This window comes from Panthera leo, chromosome A1, assembly GCF_018350215.1.
Source record: "Panthera leo isolate Ple1 chromosome A1, P.leo_Ple1_pat1.1, whole genome shotgun sequence".
NCBI classification, from domain to species: Eukaryota; Metazoa; Chordata; class Mammalia; order Carnivora; family Felidae; genus Panthera; species Panthera leo.
Window position 1 is genome coordinate 121,748,340 of NC_056679.1, and position 23,909 is coordinate 121,772,248.

Below are 23,909 nucleotides of genomic sequence, written 5' to 3' on the forward strand. Positions count from 1 at the left end.
ATAATATAGCTGCACAGCCCAGTAGACAACACTGGCCTCTCAGGTGAATGAACACTCTGCTAGATGTTGGGGATTCAGTGAAGAAAATAGAGTCCTTTCAAAGTATTTCAGTCTAGAGGAAAGAGGCAGACATGGTCTGTTAACTATGCTATCTTTCTGGTTTGGGTGGGATTTAGCAGTCCCCAGTTGGCTTTGGTGTGAGATACATCTGTGCTTGAAACCCTAGCTTCACTTTTTACTGGCTGTGTGGATGTCACTTTGCACAAGCTATGAAATCTCCGTGAGCCTTTGTTTCTCCACATATAAACTGGTGACAATATGTTTGCCTGTAGGGCTGCTGAGGGGATTAATCATAGTGTATGCAAAGTACCTACCATAGGTTTAAGATAGGTGTTCAGAAATGCCGGATTCTGCATTGGAACCACGTTTCAAGAGTCACTTCTGCAGGATGACTTCATAGCCAAAACTTAAAGCCCTGATGATATTAATTCGTCTTAAACAAACACTGTCTCTTTACCTCACTTTGACAGACTAAGTTTCAGGCTTTGTAATTCAATTGTTGCCAATTTGGCAACGGTAGTATTTGTTGTTCTGTTCTGTGCAGCTATGCACATTTTCGGTAACCTGAGTTATCATGCTTTGGCCATAGGGAACTGCATTTGGTCTCTTGCAAGATGCACTGAGCCCCTCTAACTATATTTTCACATTGATTCAATAAAATGGCTCACTGTAGATGCAGCTCAGATGAGATATTTGCTGTATATTTTGTGTAACTGTTGAGTGCAAAATATGCAAATTTCAAGCTCATGTTTATGTGAATAAGCTATGGCAATGAAACAATGAAATACTTAAACATAAAATCATATACATATGTTACATATATATAGGTATGCCTGCTCTACATATCTAAAAAGAAGATGATAAAATAAGATATAAATATCTTAATGTCTCTCTCTCTATAGATAGATATAAGTAATAAAACTATCAAATGATAAAACTTTCATTACAACTGCGAAGTGTTTCTTCCATTCATTCAAACTGACAGTTTGTTTTCATCTTTTATACATGCCACTGATTTGCTTTCTATAAGGTATCTATTTTGGGATGCTTTATTTCCCCTCAGCACTGGGGAATAGTTTGTCATGAGCCATCTATATCAGTATTATTCTCAGAATAGTTTGGCATGATTTGGGGATGTATGCTGCTACTGAAAAAGGGATCTAACTCCCACTCTCAGGCTCCAGTTTGTTTGGATGCCATATAGTCAGTGAAATTTTAAGCATTCTTTTCTTTAAAAAAAAACTTTCTTTTAATGTTTGTTTATTTCTGAGAGACAGAGAGAGAGAGAGAGAGAGAGAGAGAGAGAGAGAAGAGAGAGAACAAGTGGGGGAGGGGCAAAGATAGGAGGAGACAGAATCAGCAGGCTCCAGGCTCCAAGCTGTCAGCACAGGGCCCAATGCGGGCCTCAAACTCACAAACGCAGAGATCGTGACCTGAGCTGAAGTTAGACGCTCAACCGACTGAGCCACCCAGGCGCTCTGCATTCTTTTCCTTCACCAGTTGAAGCTGTGTTTAGCTCTTACTGCATTAAAAAACATTTTTTTAATGTTTATTTTTGAGAGAGAGACACAGAGAGAGAGAGAGAGAGAAAGAGAGGAGAGAGCCCTTATTACGCTCTGCCATTTGCGAGTTTGTGAAGTTACCTAAGTTCTCTGTGTCTCAGTTTCATGTATAAACTGTAGCTATTCACAGTACCCACCTCTCAGTGTTTATGAGACTTAAAAGAGCTAGTACATGGAGAGTACTCAGGACAGTGCCTCGTACATGTGGTTAGGTCTGACTAAAAATTATGTATTATTATTTTAATATTTTGAATTCCTTCATGATAGATAGGGCTCATCATCTTTATGCCTTTAATACCCTAGAGCCTACAGCTTTATTTTAAAAGTTTCCATTTATTTATTTATTTATTTATTTATTTATTTACATTTTCCCTTTAATAAAAAGAGCAATAAACAGACTTCCTTCTGGGTACCAGGGTGTGCTGAATTCAGAGAGGCATGAAGGGCAGATGCTTTCTACTGTAAATTGCACAGAGGTTTGCCATCTCCCACTTGTCTTAATACGGCAACTTATAACACTCATCAGATGACGATACACTTTAGGAGACACTTTGGTAGTTAATAATCTTTTATTAATAACGTGGCTATCAACGGGTGGTCACTGAACACACGATTCTGAAAAGCTGGGAAATAGCTGATTTCCACAGCAACTCTGTGATTGGCTTAGGTCCAATTCAGGTCGATTTTTGATTGGCTCTCGCAATGGAAAGGGTCTCTGCCTGAGCCACTGTTACCCATAAGCGGCCAACATGGCTCCACAATTGGCTTTCCTGGAAGCCGGCAGACACGTGGCTACCGCAGGCCCGGCAGTACGTGGGAGGACCTAATTTTGCTTACCGCGAGAGGGCGCCGGCGGCTTCTCGTTGCTCTAGTCTTATTTCCCATATAGCCTCCGAGTAACCAATCACCTGGCTGTCTGGATACCGCTTTCAAAGTCGGCGGGCCATTTCGCCAATCGCAAGGCAGATACCGCCCTCAGCCTGAAGATTGATGGAAAGCTTCACCAATCATTTCATTGATCTCTGCGATCTCCCCCGCCCTCGCACGGGATTGACGATCCGACCGGCCAATCGGGGACGCTCAGTCGGCGGGTGGATGAACGCGGCCCTCTGTAATGGCGGAGCGTGGCGGGGACGGGGGGGACGGTGAGCGATTCAACCCGGGGGAGCTCAGGTAAGGGGCGCTGTCCTCCCTTACATTTCAGCACAGTGGGGCCCCAGGGGCTAGGCCTGCCGCGCGGAGATCCGCGGTCGGGGGGTGGGCGGAGGAGCCGCAGCGGCTCGGGGCCAGGACCGCATGGGGTTGGCGAAGGGGGAAGGGGAAGGTGGCTTGAATGAGAGAGCCGAGCCGGGGCTGGGCCGCGGCCTCCTGTGCCCTCTCCGGGCGCGCCCTGCGGTTTTCCCTGGGCCCCAGCGCCCCTCGCGGCCTGCGGCCTGCGGGCCGGGTCCGGCGTTCCCGCCTTGGGGCCCCGCCTCAGCCTCGTGCCGCCTCCGCCTCGGCCCACCTCAACCTTCCTGCCGGCTCAGCTCCGCCGAGGGCCGGGCTTTCCCCCATCGACCCCTTCCACTCCGCACTTAACTCCTCGGGATCCCTCGCCACTTCTGGCTCAGTCTTCCCCACGCCCTCCGCGGCCCTCGGGGGTCCCCACGTCTGTCCTGTTCCTTCTTCGCCTCATCGCTTCTTTTTCTGAACTTCCTGTGTGTTTTCTTTCTTTCTCTCTCATCCGTTTATGCCTCATGCCGCATTTGTGAATAACAGCAATAGCGACAGCCGTTTGGTACGTGTTTCTGTGTGCCTTTGGGGTAGTTGGCTATTGTGATTTTTGCAGGCCACAGACCAGAGCCCTCTTCAGTTAAGTTACTGGCCCATCGTACAGGTGAGGAAACTGAACCTTGTAGAGGTCGAGGAAGTAGGACAAGGTCGCATTGATGGAATTGTGGCTCCAGGAAGTGGTTTGAACCCAGGCAGTCAGGCTCCAGAGCCAGCAATCTGGATCGCTGTTCCATTCTCGTGCTTACGCCATTGCCCTAAAGAGTGCAGTGACCTTTCTTCCTCTGGTATCTTAGTGCCTATGGGGCTTGTAATTAAGATCTGGTACAGTAAAAGTGTCTTGATAAAGTAAAATTCTTTAGTGGTTTTTGAGGAAAAGAGATACTGAGCTTTATGTATGTTTGGTACTTTTTTTTTTTTTCTGGATAAGGGAAAATGACATTTCAGATGTTCAGCTCTCATTCTGAATTGTGCCATTGTCAGCATTTGAAAATGAAAAAGAGCAGTGTAGGTTATGAGGACTCTCTAGTATTGTCTGGAGCTCAAGATGAAATTGTAGAAAGAAGTGGGTATTGTTACTCAAGTGTTCAGGAAAAAATTGTCTTCTCAATTCTGAATTGTCACACAGAGAAATCCTTACTTGACAGGAGTAAAATCTTGTTTTCTTTCAGGGGCGAATTTCATACCCTTTAAACCCCATATGTACGTTAGTAATGAGTGATCAAAGTGTATTGTCAGGGTGGTTCAGTATTAGTGATGGAAAGTTTATTACTGATTGTGATCTCAAGGGAATAGTTACTTACCTCCTTATTGGGAACATTACTTTGCATTTTAGTACTTTACAGAGTAGCCTTTTAGACTTTGTTACTAGTAGTCTAGACATTGTTGTAAAAGTGATTTGAATAGGGTTCTAAATTAGGTGTTCTCTTGCAAATATTTTAGATCTTAGCCTCCTGGGTTGGAAATTGCTTCCAGAGCATATTGTAAAAACTTTTACTTATATAAAATAACTGATTATAGCATTTCTCATGGTGTAAGAGAAATTACCTGTTTATGTGGCTTCTTTGATGGTACAAATTGAGGCTTATTTTTGTGTTTGTATTCTTAATGTGTATCATGTTGTGTCTGCCATAGTGCCTGGCAAGGGAGGTGTTGGATGGATATATGGTAAATAAAAGAATATAGGAGATTACAGATGGTTTACTTATGGACCTACATTTAGTGTGTGCTTTGTGACAGTCACTGACCTAGGTACCTGCTGGCAGGGGAGCCTTGAACCAGACCAAAAACTTTTGTCCTCAAGGAGCTTCCATGCTAATTAAGATTGATCTAAATTCTAAACTGAACTAACCTCATATCAAATGAGATCAACCTCCCAAGTGTGAAGAGACTTATTCAAGGTCACTGAGTAATTGGTAGGGTCTAGGTCTCCTCACAGTCTTACCACATAATTTGACTCCCATATATCATGATGTAGCATCTCTCTATTTTTGTCCTTCCTATTAAAGTATTTGCAGCATTGTCTTCACCACTGGGGAGATTGTATATCCTAGGGAGATACATTTGTTCTTGTAAAAAAAAAAAAAAAAAGAGTCTTCTATTCTTGTAAGGAGCCTTCTGTTTTCCAAAAAGGTTAGAAGTGGTAGGGATGCAAATAACCTGCAGTAGACAAAATTTATTTAGAGGTCCAAATGCCACCCGTCCCTTAATGGTTGAAGACCATTAAGAACGCTTTTGTAGAGTCGTATTTGTATAGATCTTTTATCCAAGGCCTTTGTTTACCTGTTAATACTTTGTCTGATGACAAGATACTTGGGAGTCTCAATTTCCTCAACTGTAAAATGGGAATAAGAATACACTGGTGCTACCACTAGCCAGCTCCCTTAAACAAGGTATTTTTCTGTGCCATAGTTTCCTTTGTAAAAATGGTGCCAAACTTACCTAACTGGTAAGTTTATGAGGATTGTGAGGACTACAAGAATTAGTACAAACACCGTCCATGTAACCGTGCTTGGTATATAGGAAGTACCCAGTTTACATGACCATTGCAGGAGTAATGCTTGAACAGTTACTGTCCTGGGCCCTGGGATGCAGCAGTATGCCAAAGAGGATCTTATATACTAGCGGGTGGACAGAACACAGAAGTAAACAAGTGAAAGATTTCTTCGTAACATGTATCATAATTGAAAACGCAAATTGGGTTACGAGCCAGAGAGGGACTGGGTTTGGGGTTAGAAAAGAGTTTGAGGTAACATCTGAAGTGAGGCCAAATGAGAAGGAGCCAGTTATGTAGACATCTGGGGTAAAGCATGCCAGGCCGAGGGAACAAGTGCACAGGCTTCAAGGTAATGAACTTTTATTTAAAGTATTTGATCAAAAAATAGGTCGGTAGAGGTCAGGTTATAGAGATTCTAATAATAGTAATTATAGTAATGTAGCTAACACTACAGTATAGCTAGCTTTCTCACGTTAATACCATTTAACACTACTGTTACACTAATGTTATGGCCACAGTAATAATAGCTCCTGCTTACAGGGGGCTTAAGTGTTAGGTGCTCTTCCAAGTACTTTATCAGTTCATTTACTCCAACTTGAAGTTTCTGGTGAGGTTGTTGGGATGCAGCTGCGTGTACAGAGAGCTCAACATGTGTGCTATACATATCTGACATCAGAAGGTGGCACCTTTAGGCTGTTGATGGAGGAAATTCTGTGAATTTTGTCACCATTTTTAGTGGCAGACTTGAAAGTTAAGCTGTCTAGTCAAATTGACTTTGCTTTTTGAAGTTGAGCACTGTGCTAGGTAATGATAATTTACTGGGTAGCATGTGCTATCCTAAATGCTTCACAGGGATTATCTCATTGAACAGTGAGATAGGAGATAGGTCTTATTTCTCTGCCCCTGCTAATTTACATTAGTATACTAATACTGAGTATACTCAGGCTCAGAAATTATATAACTAGCCTAACAACAAAAGGCAGAGAGTCCTGATTTGACTTTTTTTGTGATTCAAAAGCCTCACCACTTAACTTCAGCCTGTAACTAGGAAGTGAAAATCTAAAGAAAGAATTACTGTAATTTTTCTGTAAAGGGAGAGGCAGATTCAAAGGAAATCAGAAGATTAAGGTACATTATTAACTTGAGACTGAAACACAGTATCTTTCCTTGGTGGTTCACTTTTTTTCTGCCCAGAGGTTAAGACTTTCCTGTCTGTCTTTAGGGAGTGTGTATAATATGAAGACTGATTATTTTGATCCCATCCTTACTTCTTTTTGCCATCACCATTATTACCTCGTACTTTGCAATCCCGAGTGCAGGATAATTTGCAAATTTGGTTAAATACTCTTGGAATAGTAGCTCTTGGATGTGTTTACAATCCTAGTGTTCTCATGGAAGTCATACTAGTTCTTAGGATTTTTTTGTGACAGAATTGAACTACAGTGTGGAAAATTTAGAGAAAGTTCAAAGGATAATCTTAAGCAGAGGGTTGAAGGATGTAGGAAAGTTGGAAGAGCCTGGTGAGAAGAGAGTATGAAAATGATTATTTTCAGATATACATAAGGAATGTAACTATTAATCTCATGGGCACAAAAATGTAAATTTCATATATAAAGAGTTATAGTAGCTTTTGAGAAGAATAAGGAAATTATATTAAAAATAATTTTTATAATGTGTATACCTTACTTGTAAGGTAATTTAGGTACAATAGTGCCTAAATATTGGCTTATTCAACGAATATTGAGACCTACTATGTGCTGGGAATATACAGGAGAGCAAGACAGAATTCCTGCTCTAGAGAGGCTTACATAAACAGCATGGTGTAGTGTTTAAGAACTGTTTGCCTGTGTTCAAATCCTGGTTTTACTGCTGAACCAGCTGTGAGGTCTTGGGCAAGTGATACTTCTCTGTGCCTTAGTGTCCTCATCTTTAAAATGAAGTTGATAATGCAGTTGACCCTTGAACAATGTGGAGGTTAGGGATGCTGTCCCACCCCCCACAATTTGAGAATTGAAATATAGCTTTTGAGTCCCCCAAGACTTAACTATTAATAGCTTACTCTTGTCTGAGACCCCTTACCCATAACATAAGCAATTGATTAACACGTATGTTGTATGTCAAAATGTATTATATACTGTATTCTTACAATAAAATAAGCTAGAGAAAAAATGTTAAATCACAAGGAAGAGAACGTAATTTAGTACTGTACTGAATTTATTGAAAAAAATTCTCCTGTAAGTGGGCCCGTGCAGCTCAAACCTGTTTTATTCAAGGGTCACCTGTAGCATCCATATCACGGCGTTAAGATGGTTAAATGAGGGGCACCTGGGTGGCTCAGTTGGTTAAGCGTCCGACTTTGGCTCAGGCCATGATCTCGCGGTCCATGAGTTCGAGCCCTGCGTCGGGCTCTGTGCTGACAGCTCAGAACCTGGAGCCTGTTTCAGATTCTGTGTCTCCCTCTCTCTGACCCTCCCCCGTTCATGCTCTGTCTCTCTCTGTCTCAAAAAATCAATAAACGTTAAAAAAAAATTTTAAAAAAAGGATGGTTAAATGACTTAAAAAGAGCTTAGAGCGCTGCCTGATACATGGTAGCATAAAATATTTTTAAAAATTTTGTTTTTTAAAAAAAGCACTTGTGAGAGGAGATAGGTAATACCATTTATGTGATACTTCCTATCTGTTTAAATGCCATGGGAAAAACAAACCAGGGTGATGACCTAGAGGTTGAAGGATGGGATGGGGTTCAGTGTAGCGAAGGGCTTATCCTTTAAAGAATATTCGTGATCTCTTAAGCTGCTACCCCCCACCCCCTGTAAAAACTTTGTACTTGGAAGTAATTTCCAAAAGTTGCAAAAATGAAGTTAATACACTTAGTATTTTACCTCTCTGCCTTATTATTTGCACGTATGCATGTTCTCTTTTACTCTGAACCATTTGAGGGTAAGATATAGTAAAGTGTTGTCTAAGAATGGACATACTCTCCTCTGTAATGATAAGTTATCAACTTCATAAATTTACACAGATAACAGTACTTACTCTCCATATCCCAGCGTTGCCCATTACTTCACTATATCCTATTAGCATGTCTTCCCTCTAGTACCGAATCCAGTCTAGAGTTAGTATTGTGTTGTCATCTCTTTAGCGTCCTTTAAAATCTATGACATTTCCACAGCCTTCCTTTGTCTTTTATGTATAACATTGACATTTGTGAAGAATACAGCCCTCATTCTCCCTTTTTAATGGAACATTCCTCATTTTGCATTTGTCTAATATTTCCTCATAATTAGATTGAGGTTATACATTCTTGCTCGGAATAGGTGATTGTGTATCCCTCTCAGTCACTTGGTGTCCATTTACCTATCTATCTATTTATTTATGAGAGAGAGAGAGTGAGAGAGCGAGAGCGTGCTCGCATGAGCCGGGAGGGCAGAGGGAGAGGAAGAGAGAATCTGCAGGCTCCACACCCTGCGAGGAGGTGGACGTGGGACTCCATCTCACTACCTTGAGATCATGACCTGAGCCGAAATCCAGAGTCCAGAGCTCAACTGACTGAGCCAGCCAGGTGCACCCCCATTTATTCTTTTTAGGTGATAATAATTTTGATCACTTGGTCAGGGTGTTGCCCAGTTTCCCTAATATGTAGTTGATGTTTCTTCATCCTGCCCTGCAACTGAAAATAGCATGTGGGGAGACATTTTAAGACCATCAGATATCATCCTTATCCAGATTTCCTCCTTATCCAGATTTCCTCCTTATCCAGATTTCCTCCTGGATTTGGTGACCACTGATCATTCTTACTGATGCACTTTTTACCACGATGGTTGTGAAATGATGACTTTCCAGCTCCACTTGATCTTAAGGGCCTCTTAAGTTTGATTTTAATTAGAGATGAATAGCTATATTTTATATGTTTGAGAAGGAAAAATTTATACATTGCTTTCCCACACAGGATGGCTCAACAGCAGGCCTTGAGGTTCCGAGGCCCGGCTCCCCCACCAAATGCAGTGATGCGAGGCCCACCACCTCTCATGCGACCTCCTCCCCCTTTTGGTATGATGCGAGGCCCTCCACCACCACCTCGGCCCCCCTTTGGACGTCCTCCTTTTGATCCCAATATGCCGCCAATGCCTCCTCCAGGAGGGATTCCTCCACCAATGGGCCCTCCACACCTCCAGGTAAAGAATGTAGAAGTTGTCATTTGTTTGTCAGTGTCAGTATTGATATTGTGTATGAGTTTTGCTTAAAAACTTGTTCTTAGTCTCATTTATAGGAAAATGGGAGCTAAAGAGAACATCCATATGTAAATGTGTTGCTCCAAAAGCAGTAGTAACAACATAATTAGTATAGAAATTCTGAACGGGAATTTATTAGATGGTGAAAAACCATAGAAAAACATACATATAAAACTAGGAATCAGTAGGGTAGTTCTTACCTGCCTTATATCTTGAGAATTGTCTCTAGTAATCCGTCTTTATGGGAAACGAAGTTTGAAATCTTAATACATAGAGTGGGGGGTAATATGTTTTCAATGATAAATGTTGCCAGTAAGTATTTAAATATTATGAAGTATTTGTATTTCTGAGCAGTTCTCCCAGGAAAATGATGCCTAGGATAGAATTTAGATTTTGTCTCCCTGGGGCAAAAGTAGGGTTATCTTACAATTTTAGAAATAGAATTATTGTGGGATTTCCTTAAATAAAAACTTTTCTGGTATTTTAACCTGAAGCATAATACTCTACTCTAGTTTATGTAGACTCATTTATTTGTCTGAAATGATGTCATGAAGGTATCAAGTCTCAAATGTCTACTTTTGAGAATGTATTCTTTTTGTTTGAGTATATATCTTTGTTTTCTTACTTTATCCAGCCTGCACACCCCTGAAACCAAATAAATACAGTGCTGTCATCTGCCCTCCATTTGCTTGGATAATCAAGAATGAACTTACTAAAAATAGAAAAGGGTAATGATGTAGCATTTAAGCGATGTTAACTCAGTGTAGATAGGGTTATATTTATGGAAGAGACACAAAATTTTAATATTTTGCTTAATAATTGTATTGCCTTCCAAGTAATGGATAGTTCCTACCCCCACCCTTAAACAAAATGTTAAATGCTTTTATATTTCCTAGGATTAGAAGAAATCACTTTTTGACCTACTGACTGTGCTATAACTTGTTATAGGTGGATTTTTTCTTATTTGTGCTTTCAAGAGTTAAATCTACTTGTAGAATATTGTAAAATGTAATGGACTGATGTAACCCTCTAATGGAAATAAATCAGATTTGTAATGTGATACTTTCTAATGTTGTGATGCTTTTCTTGTTCTCTGTGGATAATTGTGTGGTTTTACTTTAAATCCAAATGATTTCCAGCTAACGGTGCATGAGACCTATTTGGGGTGATTATTTCAGAGAACATGGGTCTGTGTGCTGATGCTGGAAAGACATGAAACTGAATCCAGAAAAACCTGGAGTATGGAAAAGAAGACATTTTTAGGAAAAGGAAATGCATTTTCACATTATAGTGTCCATTGCATGACACAGAATAAGATGCTTTGAATAATTGAATTTTAATGTTACTCATAAATTATAGAGGAAATCTTTTTAATTCCTTTTCAGAATCTGTTTTTAAATGTCAGGCCACTTTTCTGCTAAGATATAGCAGTTTCAGTTAAATTGTTTGGTTGAGGGTCTTGTGTCAGCAGTCATTGAAGAATGACAGTGAAGGAATAATCAGAGAGAGGATTGGATCAGTAATGGCTCCAGGATTTTTTTTTAATTATAATGTTATGTCATTTAAATTCTTATTTTCCACTAAAAGTAAAATGGGTAACTATTTGATTGTGTCTTTTAAAGTTACTGATGTTTATGTGTTTGAGCTACATTATTAGTATTGCTTCAAAAAATAGAAAATGACGAATATTTTCCTAGCTTACAGTTGCTTCTTACGGGAAAAGAGAATAAAAGGGTTAGGTAGAGCCGATTTTTCTTTTCTTAGAAAATTATTTATAAAATAATGTTTCTGTTATGGTTGGTTCCTGCGATAGGTGACCTATGGAGGCATTGGTGTGCCTAGTGTTAAACAAGATCTATGACTCATTTTTTTCCTTTTGAAAAGTAGCCAGTGCCCACTGTATGAAATATGCAGTTAAAGTGTAAAGAATAAAGCAAGATTCACCCATAATGCTATTCACCCTGTTAGTATTTTCATATATTTCCTTCTAGTCTGTTTAGTAGTCATTTTTGTTAAAGAGTAACTTTACTTCTATAACCTTGATGAATATATTTGCATGGACTAGTTTTTACTACTAGAGGGAAACTAGTTTCTCTTATAGTACTTGATGTTTGGGTAGAATTTACTAATTTGAAGGTAAAAAAGAGAAGTACAAATGACCATTATTATTGTTGTTAATTAACAGAGACCACCTTTTATGCCTCCACCCATGGGAACCATGCCTCCTCCTCCGGGTATGATGTTTCCACCAGGAATGCCTCCTGTGACTGCTCCTGGTACTCCAGCACTGCCTCCTACTGAGGAGATATGGGTTGAAAATAAAACTCCAGATGGGAAGGTAAATTATAAAGTATATTTAGGTTGTGATCTTGGTGACAAGAGTAAAAGTTAAGAGTTCTGGCAGGTGGAGATCAACGACAGTATCCTTGCCAATTAAAATGAGTCTCAGATAAGCACTGGATAGGGTAGAACTCAAGAAAGGCTCACTGGATTAGACTTCTGCACAGACATAAGGTTGTCTGGAGTGCTTGTATATGTTCATCTGTGATTCTGAGTCCCCAAAGTAACTCTGAGGTTTAGTGTTTGCCAGGAGGACTTCTGGAACTCAGCATATAAGAGTACTCACAGCTAAGACTAATTACAGTGAAAGGATCCAAAGCAAAACCAGCAAAGGAAAAAAGGTACATGGGGCAAAGACTGGAGGAGACCAAGCACAAGCTTCTAAGAATCCTGTCAATGGAATTACATAGGACATGTTTAATTCCTCCAGCATGGAATGGTTACAACACGTGTGAAGTGTTGTCTACCAAGGAAGCTCACCTGAGCCAAGGTGGTTGTGGGTTTTCAGGGAATGATGGGAACCCTCTTGAAATTCAGGTTTCCAAATGCCAGTCACACGCCAGCTTTGCAAGCAGGGCTTTCTGAAGAGAGCATTCTAAGGCCTGCTTTTAACTTTCCGCATAAAATAGAACCTCGATTTTCCTTTTTGTGTTAAAAATGTAGTGTGCTCATTATAGAAAATTAGGGGAAGGGGGAGAAGGGGAAAATTACTTAATAGTTTCATACCTATCATTACCTATGGTTTCAACAGCCAATTTCTCTTCTCTAAGCTTTTTTCCCTCTTTTCTAAGTTTTGTTTGTTTTTTTTTTTTAATACTTCTTAAGAGAAGGTATAGTTGCGTTAGTGTTTTTTAATGATAGTTGACAGATTCTGGGATACCAATGATTTTGCTTCCTCTGCAGGTTTATTATTATAATGCTCGGACACGTGAATCTGCATGGACCAAACCAGATGGAGTTAAGGTTATTCAGCAGTCAGAACTGACACCTATGCTTGCAGCCCAGGCTCAGGTTCAGGCCCAAGCCCAGGCGCAGGCCCAGGCGCAGGCCCAGGCTCAAGCGCAGGCTCAGGCGCAGGCACAAGCACAAGCTCAAGCGCAGGCGCAGGCCCAGGCCCAGGCCCAGGCTCAGGCCCAGGCCCAGGCCCAGGCCCAGGCGCAGGCACAAGCACAGGCTCAGGCGCAGGCGCAGGCACAGGTGCAGGCGCAAGTACAAGCACAAGCAGTAGGAGCTTCCACCCCTACAACCAGTAGCCCAGCACCTGCAGTGTCCACTTCAACATCATCATCCACCCCATCCTCTACCACTTCTACCACAACAACTGCCTCTTCGGTTTCGCAGACAGTATCAAGTGAGTACCAGCCAGCATGTATTTTCATTTAGGGGTTAGAGAAATGGACAGGTAGGGACTGCATTGCAAAATGATCCTAGTGTTTCAGGTATTATCCTTCACGTTACTTAAAATACGTTTTTGACATTAAGCCTTTTGGGTTAAAAAAGAACAGAAATTTCCATTAGTAGAAGAAATTATTTGTCCTGTTGGAATTCACAAAGCTAAACTAGGAAGTGCAGAGTAGCTATCCATCTTGACCAAGTAATAACGCTGGGTGCTGTGGGGTTTGTAACATAAGTAGAAGTCTTGGTTCCTGTCTCACAGGGCTTCCAGTTTTTCTAATTGAGGCAAGAATAATGCATGTGAAACAATTAGAGAGTAGTGTACACAGCTATATGGTGAAAATAGAAGGTGCAGGAATTCAAGAAAAGGGAGAGACAAGTAAGTGGGTGGACTGTGGGTATTGAGGTTGATCGTGAAGGATGTGCAGTAGGATTTGAGTGGATTTGAAAGTAAAGACCGGTCTTTCAGGTAAGGGGAACATCATAAACAAAGGTCAGGAGATGAGGATAAATGCAGTTTATTGGATTGTTAAGAAGCTCTTCTGAGGTGGGGAGGGGGAGTTATATTGGTTAACAGATTGAGTAAAAGTGAGACCAGGTTACAGAGAGTTTTAAGAACCAGGCAAATGGGTGAGGCGAGCAGGTTCCAGGGTCTAGCATAAGTGTTCTGGAAGATTTTTCTGGTGTTCTTTTTTTTCGGTGAGGGGTAATATTGAAATAAGGGGAAGTTAGTAGGAACTTTTCAGTAATCTCATTTAGAGGTAAGTAGGTTTTAGAATGGGATACGGGCAGATGAATGAGGAGTGGAGATAGAAGCAGTCAGAAGGGTAAGAGAATTTTCAGGTATAATGTCACAGAGGCCTCAAGGTTAGACTTTTTCTAAAAGGATGAGAGGTAATAATAGATTTTAGGAATGGGGAGAGAAGATTTTAATTTGTTTGAAACAATTGTCATTAATATGTATACTATTAGCTTTGGGAGATTTCTGTTTATATATATGTTTTATATATCTTTATGTATCTTTTTAATTTATAGGCTGAGATTGAGGTCCAAAATATTTAAATAATGATTTTATTGATATGATTATTTGTTATGATACTGGTATGAAGATGCATAGTTATCCCTATAGGTGATTAGAAGTTGGATTATCTTGCTACCTCGATAATAGATGAGAATAAGAAAAGTGCCCTAGCTTCAGGGACTTGGGAATTATTAGTGTATTTTATCCTGAAAGAAATTTGTAAATGAGACAGATTCAATCATAGTAGATTCAAATTTTATTTCATTTGATTGATACAAAAAGTAACTGAGGAAGTAAGGTATACCTAATATGGAGACAATTAAAAATTTTTTTTTTTTTGATCTTTATTCTTGAGAGAGAGACAGGATGTGAGCAGGGGAGGAGCATAGAGAGAGGGAGACACAGAATCTGAAGCAGGCTCCAGGCTCTGAGCTGTCAGCACAGAGCCTGACACGGGGTTCGAACTCACAAACCTCGAGATCATGACCTGAGCTGAAGTTGGATGCTCAACCGACTGAGCCACCCAGGCGCCCCTGGAGACAGGTTTTTAATGGCTGCACTTGATATTTTGTTAACAGCTTGGGGGAAAATGCACTTAGTAGGGAGATGTAAATAATGCTTTATAAGTCTTTTCTTTCTTAGCTAAGGTGAATTCTGATAGAGAAGCGTAACAGTGACCATAGCCAGCTGGCTGAGGGGCTTTGCCATTTTAGAGGCTAGTGCGTCTAAAAACCTGTGTGGTAAGACAGGAAACTGCCAGTTTTTATGGGGTACCTGTTGTGGTAATGGCAGAAAGGGATTAATAAAAGCATTGCAGTTCTATGTGGAGACTCTGTGTTGCTTATGCTTTGTTCCCTTTCTTCTTAGGAAGGAGAAATAGTAGTACTTTGTTTTAAGGAAGGTTGGAGGTGAAATAATTTAACTGTCCTATATTCCATTTCTGTGTTGGAATGGTCTGTCCATATAGGCCCATACCTGTCTTGCTGTTATGAGCTGTTCTATTCAGAACTCCTTTTTGTCCTTTTTTGCACTGCCCTTCAGTGATTGGGAGGCCTTTATTCTAAGAACAGAATAGCAAAAGGGTGTTCTTTTTACTGCCTTTAAACATTAATTTTGATGTTCTTTCTGAGTATTCCTGACGTCTGTTTTTATTTCACTTGGTTCAGTATCCTGAAGTGTTGTCCTACTACAATCTTAGTATTTCTCCATCTGTTGCACCCGCTTGTCTTTTTTCATTAAGATCTGAGGCTGGATAAGTAGTATATTTTGAGGCCTAGCATTTTACTAGTTATTTTAGCAAAAGGAGTTGGTAGGAATTTTTCTGAGCATTAAGTCCTAGCTACCATTCTCCTAGTTTCCCATTGAATTCTTTCATTGCCTTTATCTCTGTCCTTTCATGACTCATGGCCACTAATCAAATTTAGAAAATCCTGTGTCAGCAGGAGGAATGGGTTGAGTGAATAAATTTTTGCCATCTCCATTGGTGTTCTTTTCCGCTTGAAATTTGGTGCTTTTGTAACTCCTGTTCTTTCCTGACTACAGTATTTTTTTATCTTACCTCTGGTAAGATTACCTCTAGTAATTATATCTAAATATTATTACCATAACATAAAAAAATATGTAACTGTATGAACTGCAGTATAGACCTGTGGGTAAATGAAAATAAAAATTAAGAAATTTATATTTTAGCCCCAGTTGAGCATAAACTCATTTTATCCGGTGCAAGTTTGTGAAAAATGCTGATGAAATCCTGCTTCTCAGGGAAGTTGGGAAGAATAACTAGATATATTTTCAGCCATTACAGTAGATTACAAATGCTAAGTGGTATATTTATGGGACTGGGCAAATGTTGCATGTAATTTGTATTTTTCACACTGTTATAAAATTATATTAATATGATACTGTACCCTAAGGCTAGGTCTATGCTAGACCAACAATTCATTCCTGGGCCCCTGAAGATACTTGTTTGGCCCTGCTGTCTATTTAGCCAAGGTGAGTCCCTCATTAACAAGTATGAAATTGCTCACATCTTCCCAGCCTAAGTGAGTTTTTCATTATTAGGAGCTGAAAAAAGATACAAATTTTGTCAGTTGGAGTATTGGGTGGCTTGTATTAAACAGTGCGCTTTCCCTTAGGATAAAATTGGCATACAGATTGGGAATGCACTGTTTTATTTTATTTGATTTGATAAATTCGTTCTTAGTCCAGTACAGGTAGTTTGAAATTTTTCTCTACATCAAAAACAAAACAAAACAAAACAAAAACCCATGAAATATTTGTTACCAATGAATTACCAAAAATGAGTTTTGTGTTAGAACTAAATGGGTTATAAAATTACAAAACTGTTTTATAACATTTGAGTACTGTAACTTTTGAAGTATAAAATACAAATTTTATTTTTTGGTCACAGTTTGATTTTAAATGTGATAACTAAAGATGAAATTATTTGATGAGTTTTATTTTTGATACTTAAAAATAACATATTGGAAATAAATTATCCCAAATTTCACATTCTCCTGGTCTCTCACACTGGAAACCTGAGTTGTTATTATTTTTTTTTTTTACCTTCTTATTTTGAAATAACTAGAGAAACCCAACTTGTTTTTTACTCCATTTGTTCGTAGTCAGTCATTAGTCACTGCATATCTTTTTCTCTCTGTTCTTCCTTGTTTGGACAATTCCACATAGGTTGAAATTGATTTTCCCACCTCTGTTCTTCCTTTCCTTCCTGTTCATCTGCCAGGTTAATTCATCAAATGAACACTGATTAATTCTCTTCCATACAGAAACCTTCATTTTGCCTCCCCTGCACCCCTTTTACATTCATGAAGTCGCACAAATAACACATGAATGCATTCTTATAAAAAAATTAAACTCCAATGAAGGATATGTAGCAAAATGTGAAAGGCATGCACAGATGTAATGAGTACATACATGTTGGTGTGCATTCTTCTAGGTCGTTTCTCTACATTTACATAATTTCTTCCTTTCCCTACCCAGTAAAGTGCAGACTCCTTAGCCTTCTGTCAAAGCCTTCTCCTTTATGCCTCTGGTCTGCTTTCCAGCCATAACTCACTGGTTCTTTTGGTATGCCTATTGTTTTACTAGTTGACTGCTTGCCTTGTATTTTCTAAACAATTCCCTTTTGCTACCTCCTCTTGGCTTTTTACTCACTTTTCCCACCACTTACTTATTTTCTTCTTCCACTCTGTCATTGTCCTTGTTGAAATCCTAATCTTTCAAGGCCTATCATCACACTATATAATTTTTTCTGTACCCTCTCACAGTTAGAAATGGTCTTTGCGTCTTGATTTATACTCCTATACATTTATCGCATTTCACTTTATATTTTAATTTTTATATTTCATTTAACTATCTTCAAGCTTCTAGAAGACAGAGACCTTTTTACAAATTTCTTGCAGTGCATGGAATGGGCTCTTAAATACTTAACTGAATGAGTGAATGATGAATGAATATAGTGAAATGGTTTATGAAGGAATGATACATATTTTTGTTTTATCTTTTATCAGCACCCACAACACAAGATCAGACCCCAAGTTCTGCTGTTTCAGTTGCTACGCCTACAGTTAGTGTTTCAACTCCTGCTCCTACAGCCACACCTGTGCAAACTGTTCCCCAGCCGCACCCCCAGACGTTACCTCCTGCTGTTCCTCACTCAGTACCTCAGCCAGCAGCCGCAATACCTGCTTTTCCACCAGTCATGGTACCTCCGTTTCGTGTTCCCCTTCCTGGCATGCCAATTCCGCTTCCAGGTAAATCAATGGATGAGAATAGTCCTTCTAGCTATGTTTTCATATTGTCAGTTAGTTTGTTCTCATGTGTCTGTTGCATTTGAAATTTGCCTTGAATCTCACCTGTTTGAAATGTTTTTAAAAGATTCATGGCTAACGGCAATATTTTCTCTTCAGTTTTGGTAAATGTCCTTTTTTTGTTGTTGTTTACATGTCTTAAAATTAGAGCCACATTTGAAGCTACACTCATTTTTGGATAATGGCCTCAATGAATTAAAAATGATCATCTTTTCCTGTAACTATGTTCAAATGCAATTTTTTTTTTAAAGGATTGAGTCTGTAAAGTTGAGAAATTACAAGTTCTTAATAGCTGATACTAAGTGATTTTCTATACTGTGCCCTGTTCTAAGCACTTTACATGTGATAACTCAGTTTAATTTTTGCAATTATCCTAGGAGGTAGGTACATAGACAGGCTAAATTACTTGCCCTTGACGCATAGCTAATGAGTGATGGTGTTGGGATTTGAGCTGGGTGCTCCAGACCCAAATACCATGCTCTTAATAACTGTTTTACTGGGAGGAAAGTGTTAGTCACCTAACTATAAGAAATTGATCTAAAGCAAAGCCAGAACTTAACCCTTGTAACAGTTGTGAAGTATAACCTGCACTGTGTAAACATTTAAGCAATTCTAGTGAGATTGTGGAGTAGAATTTTCCCTGTAGGGATTAAACAGTGACAGTGTTGGGCATCCTAATTTGAATGCATTTGTTGTTGACAAACACGTTTATCCCTTAATCCACGTCTGTTCTCTTAGTATTACAACTGGAAGCTTTTGACGTAGAGACCTTGTGTTCACAGTTTTTGCTGTGAAGTTTGTGGCAAAGATGAATAGAATGTAGGCCTCTTGTCTCCCGTTTTCACATTCCTCCCACTATTATTGCCACTGTATTGTACTAGTTTTTATGTAAGAAGAGGGTTGTACTACATCCGTTTCTTAGATTTGCACATATTTTAATTATAACCGCTTTTCTAATTGTCTTTTTCCTTGTGCCTGCTTGGAAAAGAGGCAGTCACTTAGATTTTATACCTTAGCAAGAAAGAAAAACCAAAATTCTAAGAATTAGTGGTGTTTTTTTTTTCCCTATAGGAAAACCTTTTGCACATTGTTAATGTAGTGTCGGATAATGCCCAATATGCGATGTTTTAAGAAACTCATATCACTAGAAAGAAAGTAAGAGGGAAACCAAAAAGTTTCCTCATACTAGGGATTACCCTTTTTCAAAATTAAAGACAAGCTTTTGGGTACCCTTTGGATATACTTTTTGTAGAAAACTAAGTGATACATGGAGAATAGCTTGACATTGGTCATAGCCTCTCCCAGTCTTGGTCAGGGGTAGTATTCAGACCAGATACTGGATTCTCAATGATCTCAAGGAGCATGGGGTTGTTAATTCTGTAGAGAGGAGATTGAGAGGTAGCATAATAATGTTGCTGAAGTAATTGAGAGGCTTACTAAAAGGACTTTGTTTTGCTTTGAAGTTTCTCAACAGGACCAGTGGGTGAAAGGTACAGAGTAGCAAAAATTCATTTCTATAGAATGTTGAATTTTGTTACAATAAAATCCCTTCACTTATATCTCTGTTTTGATGTCATGATCTTCTCTGACCCTTACCCCCACTTTAAAGTTTAGAACAGATGGTGGTGACCATTTGAGCAGATGAGGTGGTACCTATGAGGTTTGGCAGTAACAGGCATTTAGTTAATGGCAGCCACTAATGTCATTTTGTAGGTCATTTGGAAGAGACCTTGAGTTAGATAATCTGTAAAATTTTTTCCAGGTTGCCAAAGATTCTTTAAAGAGAGTTAATGTCTTCTAGAAAGTAATCATAATATTTGTTTATATAGTAAGTCATCTTTGATGCTAATGTTCATTTTCTCATTCTCCCTTTTTTTTTTTTAAAGATTTTATTTTTATTTTTAAGTAATCTCTACACCCAATGTGAGGTTTGAACTCACACCCCAGGATCAAGAGTTGTACGCTGTACTGACAGAGCCAGCCAGGTGCCTCTCCTATTCCCTTTTAATTTGGTTCTCCAAGGTGCTTTAGTGAAAAAGAAAGAAAGGGAATACTTGTTTTTTTTCCTTCCCAAATCTTTCATATATGATGGGATTGATCTCTTTTTCTATCATTTTTTTTTTTCTTTTTATCAATTTGGCAGTAAGGTGACAGGAAAGATTTAGATATAATTTATCTTGGAGTTTTAAGTTCTATCTGTAATAGCAATGTATGGCTCTACTGAGAATGATTAAGGAAGGGATCATCAAACAAGATAAAGGAAAGGAGTGGAAGAATTGTAGGTGAAGTACAGGAATAAGAGTTGGAATTGGGGATAGTAAATTGGATTAGAATTCTAGCACGTCTTCTAAGACTATAAAATCTTAATTTGGAATTTAAGAAACTTACTGTCATTGACATCAGAACTATTCAAAATGCTAAATGGAATATTCTAATTTCCTAGTAGAACACAGTTTGAGGGTAAAGTTACAGGAAAATTGAACAGATGTTCCCTTGAAATAGAAGGTTAAACATTTAGATATGTGGTAATTTTGTGACTCTTTTGTATGTAATCACCCTCAAAGAAAACATGAAGTTTATCTTATGTTTTTAGCATGAGAAGAAATATAATATGACCTTTCAGTATGGTTTATGTGTTGTTAGTCAAATACAGGAGTTTTGTGTTGGCCCAATTTATGTTTAACAATGGCGGTTAGGCCTAAATATTAATAGATTTGGTTTTCTTCTGTTTAAGTTGAATAGTTAAAATTACTTTTTGGGGGATGGTTTTGGAGAACATTTTTTGAGAATAAAGTTCATATAGTCTAAGAATTAAATTTCCAGTGCTTGCTTAATAGTTTCAGTGGTCCTGCAGATGGCAGTATTTATACTAATTTAAACTTAATATGTGCTGTAACTTCCTTAACCAAATGAATTTTTCCATTGCTTTCTTACAACATCAGGGAAAACAAAATTATACATATAACTTAACTCAGCATGCTTTTATGATCCAGTGCTTTTGTTTTCATTTCAGAGTTAATAGAAAGTTTAGTTTTAATATTCTTTATTTAAAATAGTAATTAAGAAATTAAAGACATTTTTCAAAAATTGGCAGTATTTTTGTGTGTGTGTGCGTGAACTTAGGTACATTATTTACAAACCCAGGGGTTTAATTTCAGTTTTCACCTCTAAGTTAAGAGAAATTTCTTTTCCTGTACTTTAGTGGGGCAAATAGTATATTATTTTGAATTTTTATTGGTACCAAACTAGGTTTAGTTTTTTCAGCCAAAACAAATAGAAATTATAATTCAATCCCTGAACTCCCTTTCCTCCTGCCTTTGGCCTTTTCTTTTAAAAATTTTTTTAAATTCACACTTCATTTTGGATTTCTTCAATTAATCAGTCTTAGTTTTCCAGCTTTCCCTTTCATTCCCTTTTTATCACCATTGTAATGCATCATGATGAGTCTTCATTCTTCTGAGAACTGTACGTAATTTCCATTCTTTAATACAAGTGCTACTCCTTTAGTTGGCTTAAATAATAGAGGTTTCTGAAGCAATCAGCCCATGTAGTCATTAATGATACTAAAGGGGCTCTCTTTATGTTTACAGTTAGCCTGCTTCAACATTGTTTCAAGCCTGTGCGGTTCCCCAGAGCAGGCAGTAAACATGGATATTTTGTCATTAGCTGAATGCTACCCTTCTCTTCATCTATGCCCATTTATTTAAAATGTTATTTGCAGTGGAATATTTGAATCCATCTCATACCTTACTGTCTTCCTTTCTCTCGCACCCCTCTTTGTCCTTTCTTACTCTTGTTCTACTTCTGCATGGTTACGCTCCGTGCCTCAGCTTCTGCATGTAGTTCCCACTTAGCAGCACAGAGAAAGTGTCTTGTCAGTGTCATGCTGCATCTGCCTTTCACTGGTATCTAAGCAGCAGCAGCATGGGTTTGATGTCCTGTGGGGGAATGTCCCACGTGAGAACTTGTTACGTCTGTATAATGAAGGGGCTTCCTTCATTGAATTTAAACTCTTGAGACTCCTTCAAATATTGTCAGAGCTGGTTTGATAAAAAGGTAATTGATGATATAATTTAGAATTAGTTATCCTTAGATTTGGCACTACTTCCCACAAAATGTCAAACACAAAGAAATTTTACTCCATTCTTGGTCTTTTTCATTGGAAATAGCATCCTAAATTGTAGTGGTCAATTATTTCCCTGAATCCCAGTGGTAGCCGACATACCATGGCAGCTTTCCAACGTATGCTTGCTTATCCATTTTACAGGTGTAGCAATGATGCAAATAGTCAGCTGCCCGTATGTAAAGACAGTCGCTACCACCAAGACCGGTAATTTTTAAAACCATCTTAGTTTGTTTTGTCTGTAAGTTGGCATGGTAGTGAATGTTGTTGTTTATCCTTTTTATTTATTTCCTTTTGCCCAAGTGAGTGGATTTTTTTATATTTTTCTTTTTAATGAGCAGTATAAATGCAGTTGTCATATTTGGCCAACACTTAATTTTCCCGATTGCCTGTAGTATTAGCTTCTTTGGTTCACAAAAGCAAATAAGGTCAGATCACTTTATATCTTAATTTTTGTAATAAGTGTAAACAACTTCATTCTCATACTCATAACATTTAATTTTGTTATTTTGATCTGTGTTTTTAAGTTAAATATAAAAAAATCATTTCCATGTGTAAAGTGATGTGATTATGCTTGCATGCTAGTGAGTATATGTGTGTGAATATTTGTGTGTGTAGTATAAATTTACATTGTAAAGTTATTGAAGATAGCTGCCTGAAACTTAAATCCTAGAAGAGGCTTTGAGGGTTTTTGTTCAATTTGGATTCATATATCCTTAATTATTTGTGTAATATCAGCTTGTTTAGCTGTATTGTAAAAGAATATTAACCTTGGCTTATCTTTTAAAAAAATAGAAGAAATGACCTTTTTTAAGGAAAAGACTAAACTGACAAAACACTTAAAAAGGACATTGGACTAAATCACTTATCTGTTGAAGTAGATTTGATAATGAACTCAGTCTTTTACTTTAAAACTGAGAATTTTATTCGTACCCTTTTAGGTACCTTAGAACTAGGAAATAATTTTGCTTCAGGAAATATGCTTGTTACCTTGATTTCATTACAATTTGAGAAATCCTTTATAAAAATACATTTCTAGTCACATGTAGAGAATGTGTCATGATTTTTATAGTTTATGGTTAAGACTTCATCTTAAATGTGACCCGAATTTTTGACTGTTCTTAAGTTACTTCTTGAGTTGATTTTCTGAATCTAATTGAATTTAGACTTTAGAACTGAACAGGGAAATAGCATTAAGTGATTCACGTTTTATATGATTTGTTTTTGTTCCAGCTTGCTCATTCATTTATTAATATTTAATAGAAGGATTTAGCTCGTATCTTAGAGTTTTATTTTGCATTGCAGTTTGATGCTTGGACCTAACTGCTGCTGCTTCTTCTTTTAGGTGTATTGCCAGGAATGGCCCCTCCTATCGTACCTATGATCCATCCCCAGGTTGCTATTGCGGCTTCACCTGCTACCTTAGCTGGAGCAACAGCAGTTTCTGAGTGGACTGAATATAAAACAGCCGATGGAAAGACATACTATTATAATAATAGAACATTAGAATCAACCTGGGAAAAACCCCAAGAACTAAAGGAAAAAGGTATAGTTTTCATGACTTGTTGAGACGTAGTAAA

General features: G+C 38.4%; 1 protein-coding gene across 6 annotated transcripts in view; it reads left to right on the forward strand.

Moving 5' to 3' along the window:
- Positions 1 to 2,431: 2,431 nt before the first annotated feature.
- Positions 2,432 to 23,909, forward strand: part of TCERG1 (transcription elongation regulator 1) — a 60,890-nt gene continuing 39,412 nt past the window's right edge. For 3 of the 6 annotated variants that reach the window (XR_006202556.1, XM_042938471.1, XM_042938479.1), the window contains exons 1-7: positions 2,432 to 2,795; positions 9,338 to 9,563; positions 11,806 to 11,958; positions 12,864 to 13,311; positions 17,907 to 18,149; positions 22,474 to 22,536; positions 23,675 to 23,875. Coding sequence is in view for 5 of the 6 variants with exons in the window: in XM_042938471.1 (XP_042794405.1) it covers positions 2,737 to 2,795; positions 9,338 to 9,563; positions 11,806 to 11,958; positions 12,864 to 13,311; positions 17,907 to 18,149; positions 22,474 to 22,536; positions 23,675 to 23,875 (1,393 nt within the window). In the remaining variant the exon portion in view is untranslated. The remainder of the gene's footprint in view (positions 2,796 to 9,337; positions 9,564 to 11,805; positions 11,959 to 12,863; positions 13,312 to 17,906; positions 18,150 to 22,473; positions 22,537 to 23,674; positions 23,876 to 23,909) is intronic. The other 3 variants (XM_042938485.1, XM_042938499.1, XM_042938490.1) reach the window with 2 other exon arrangements.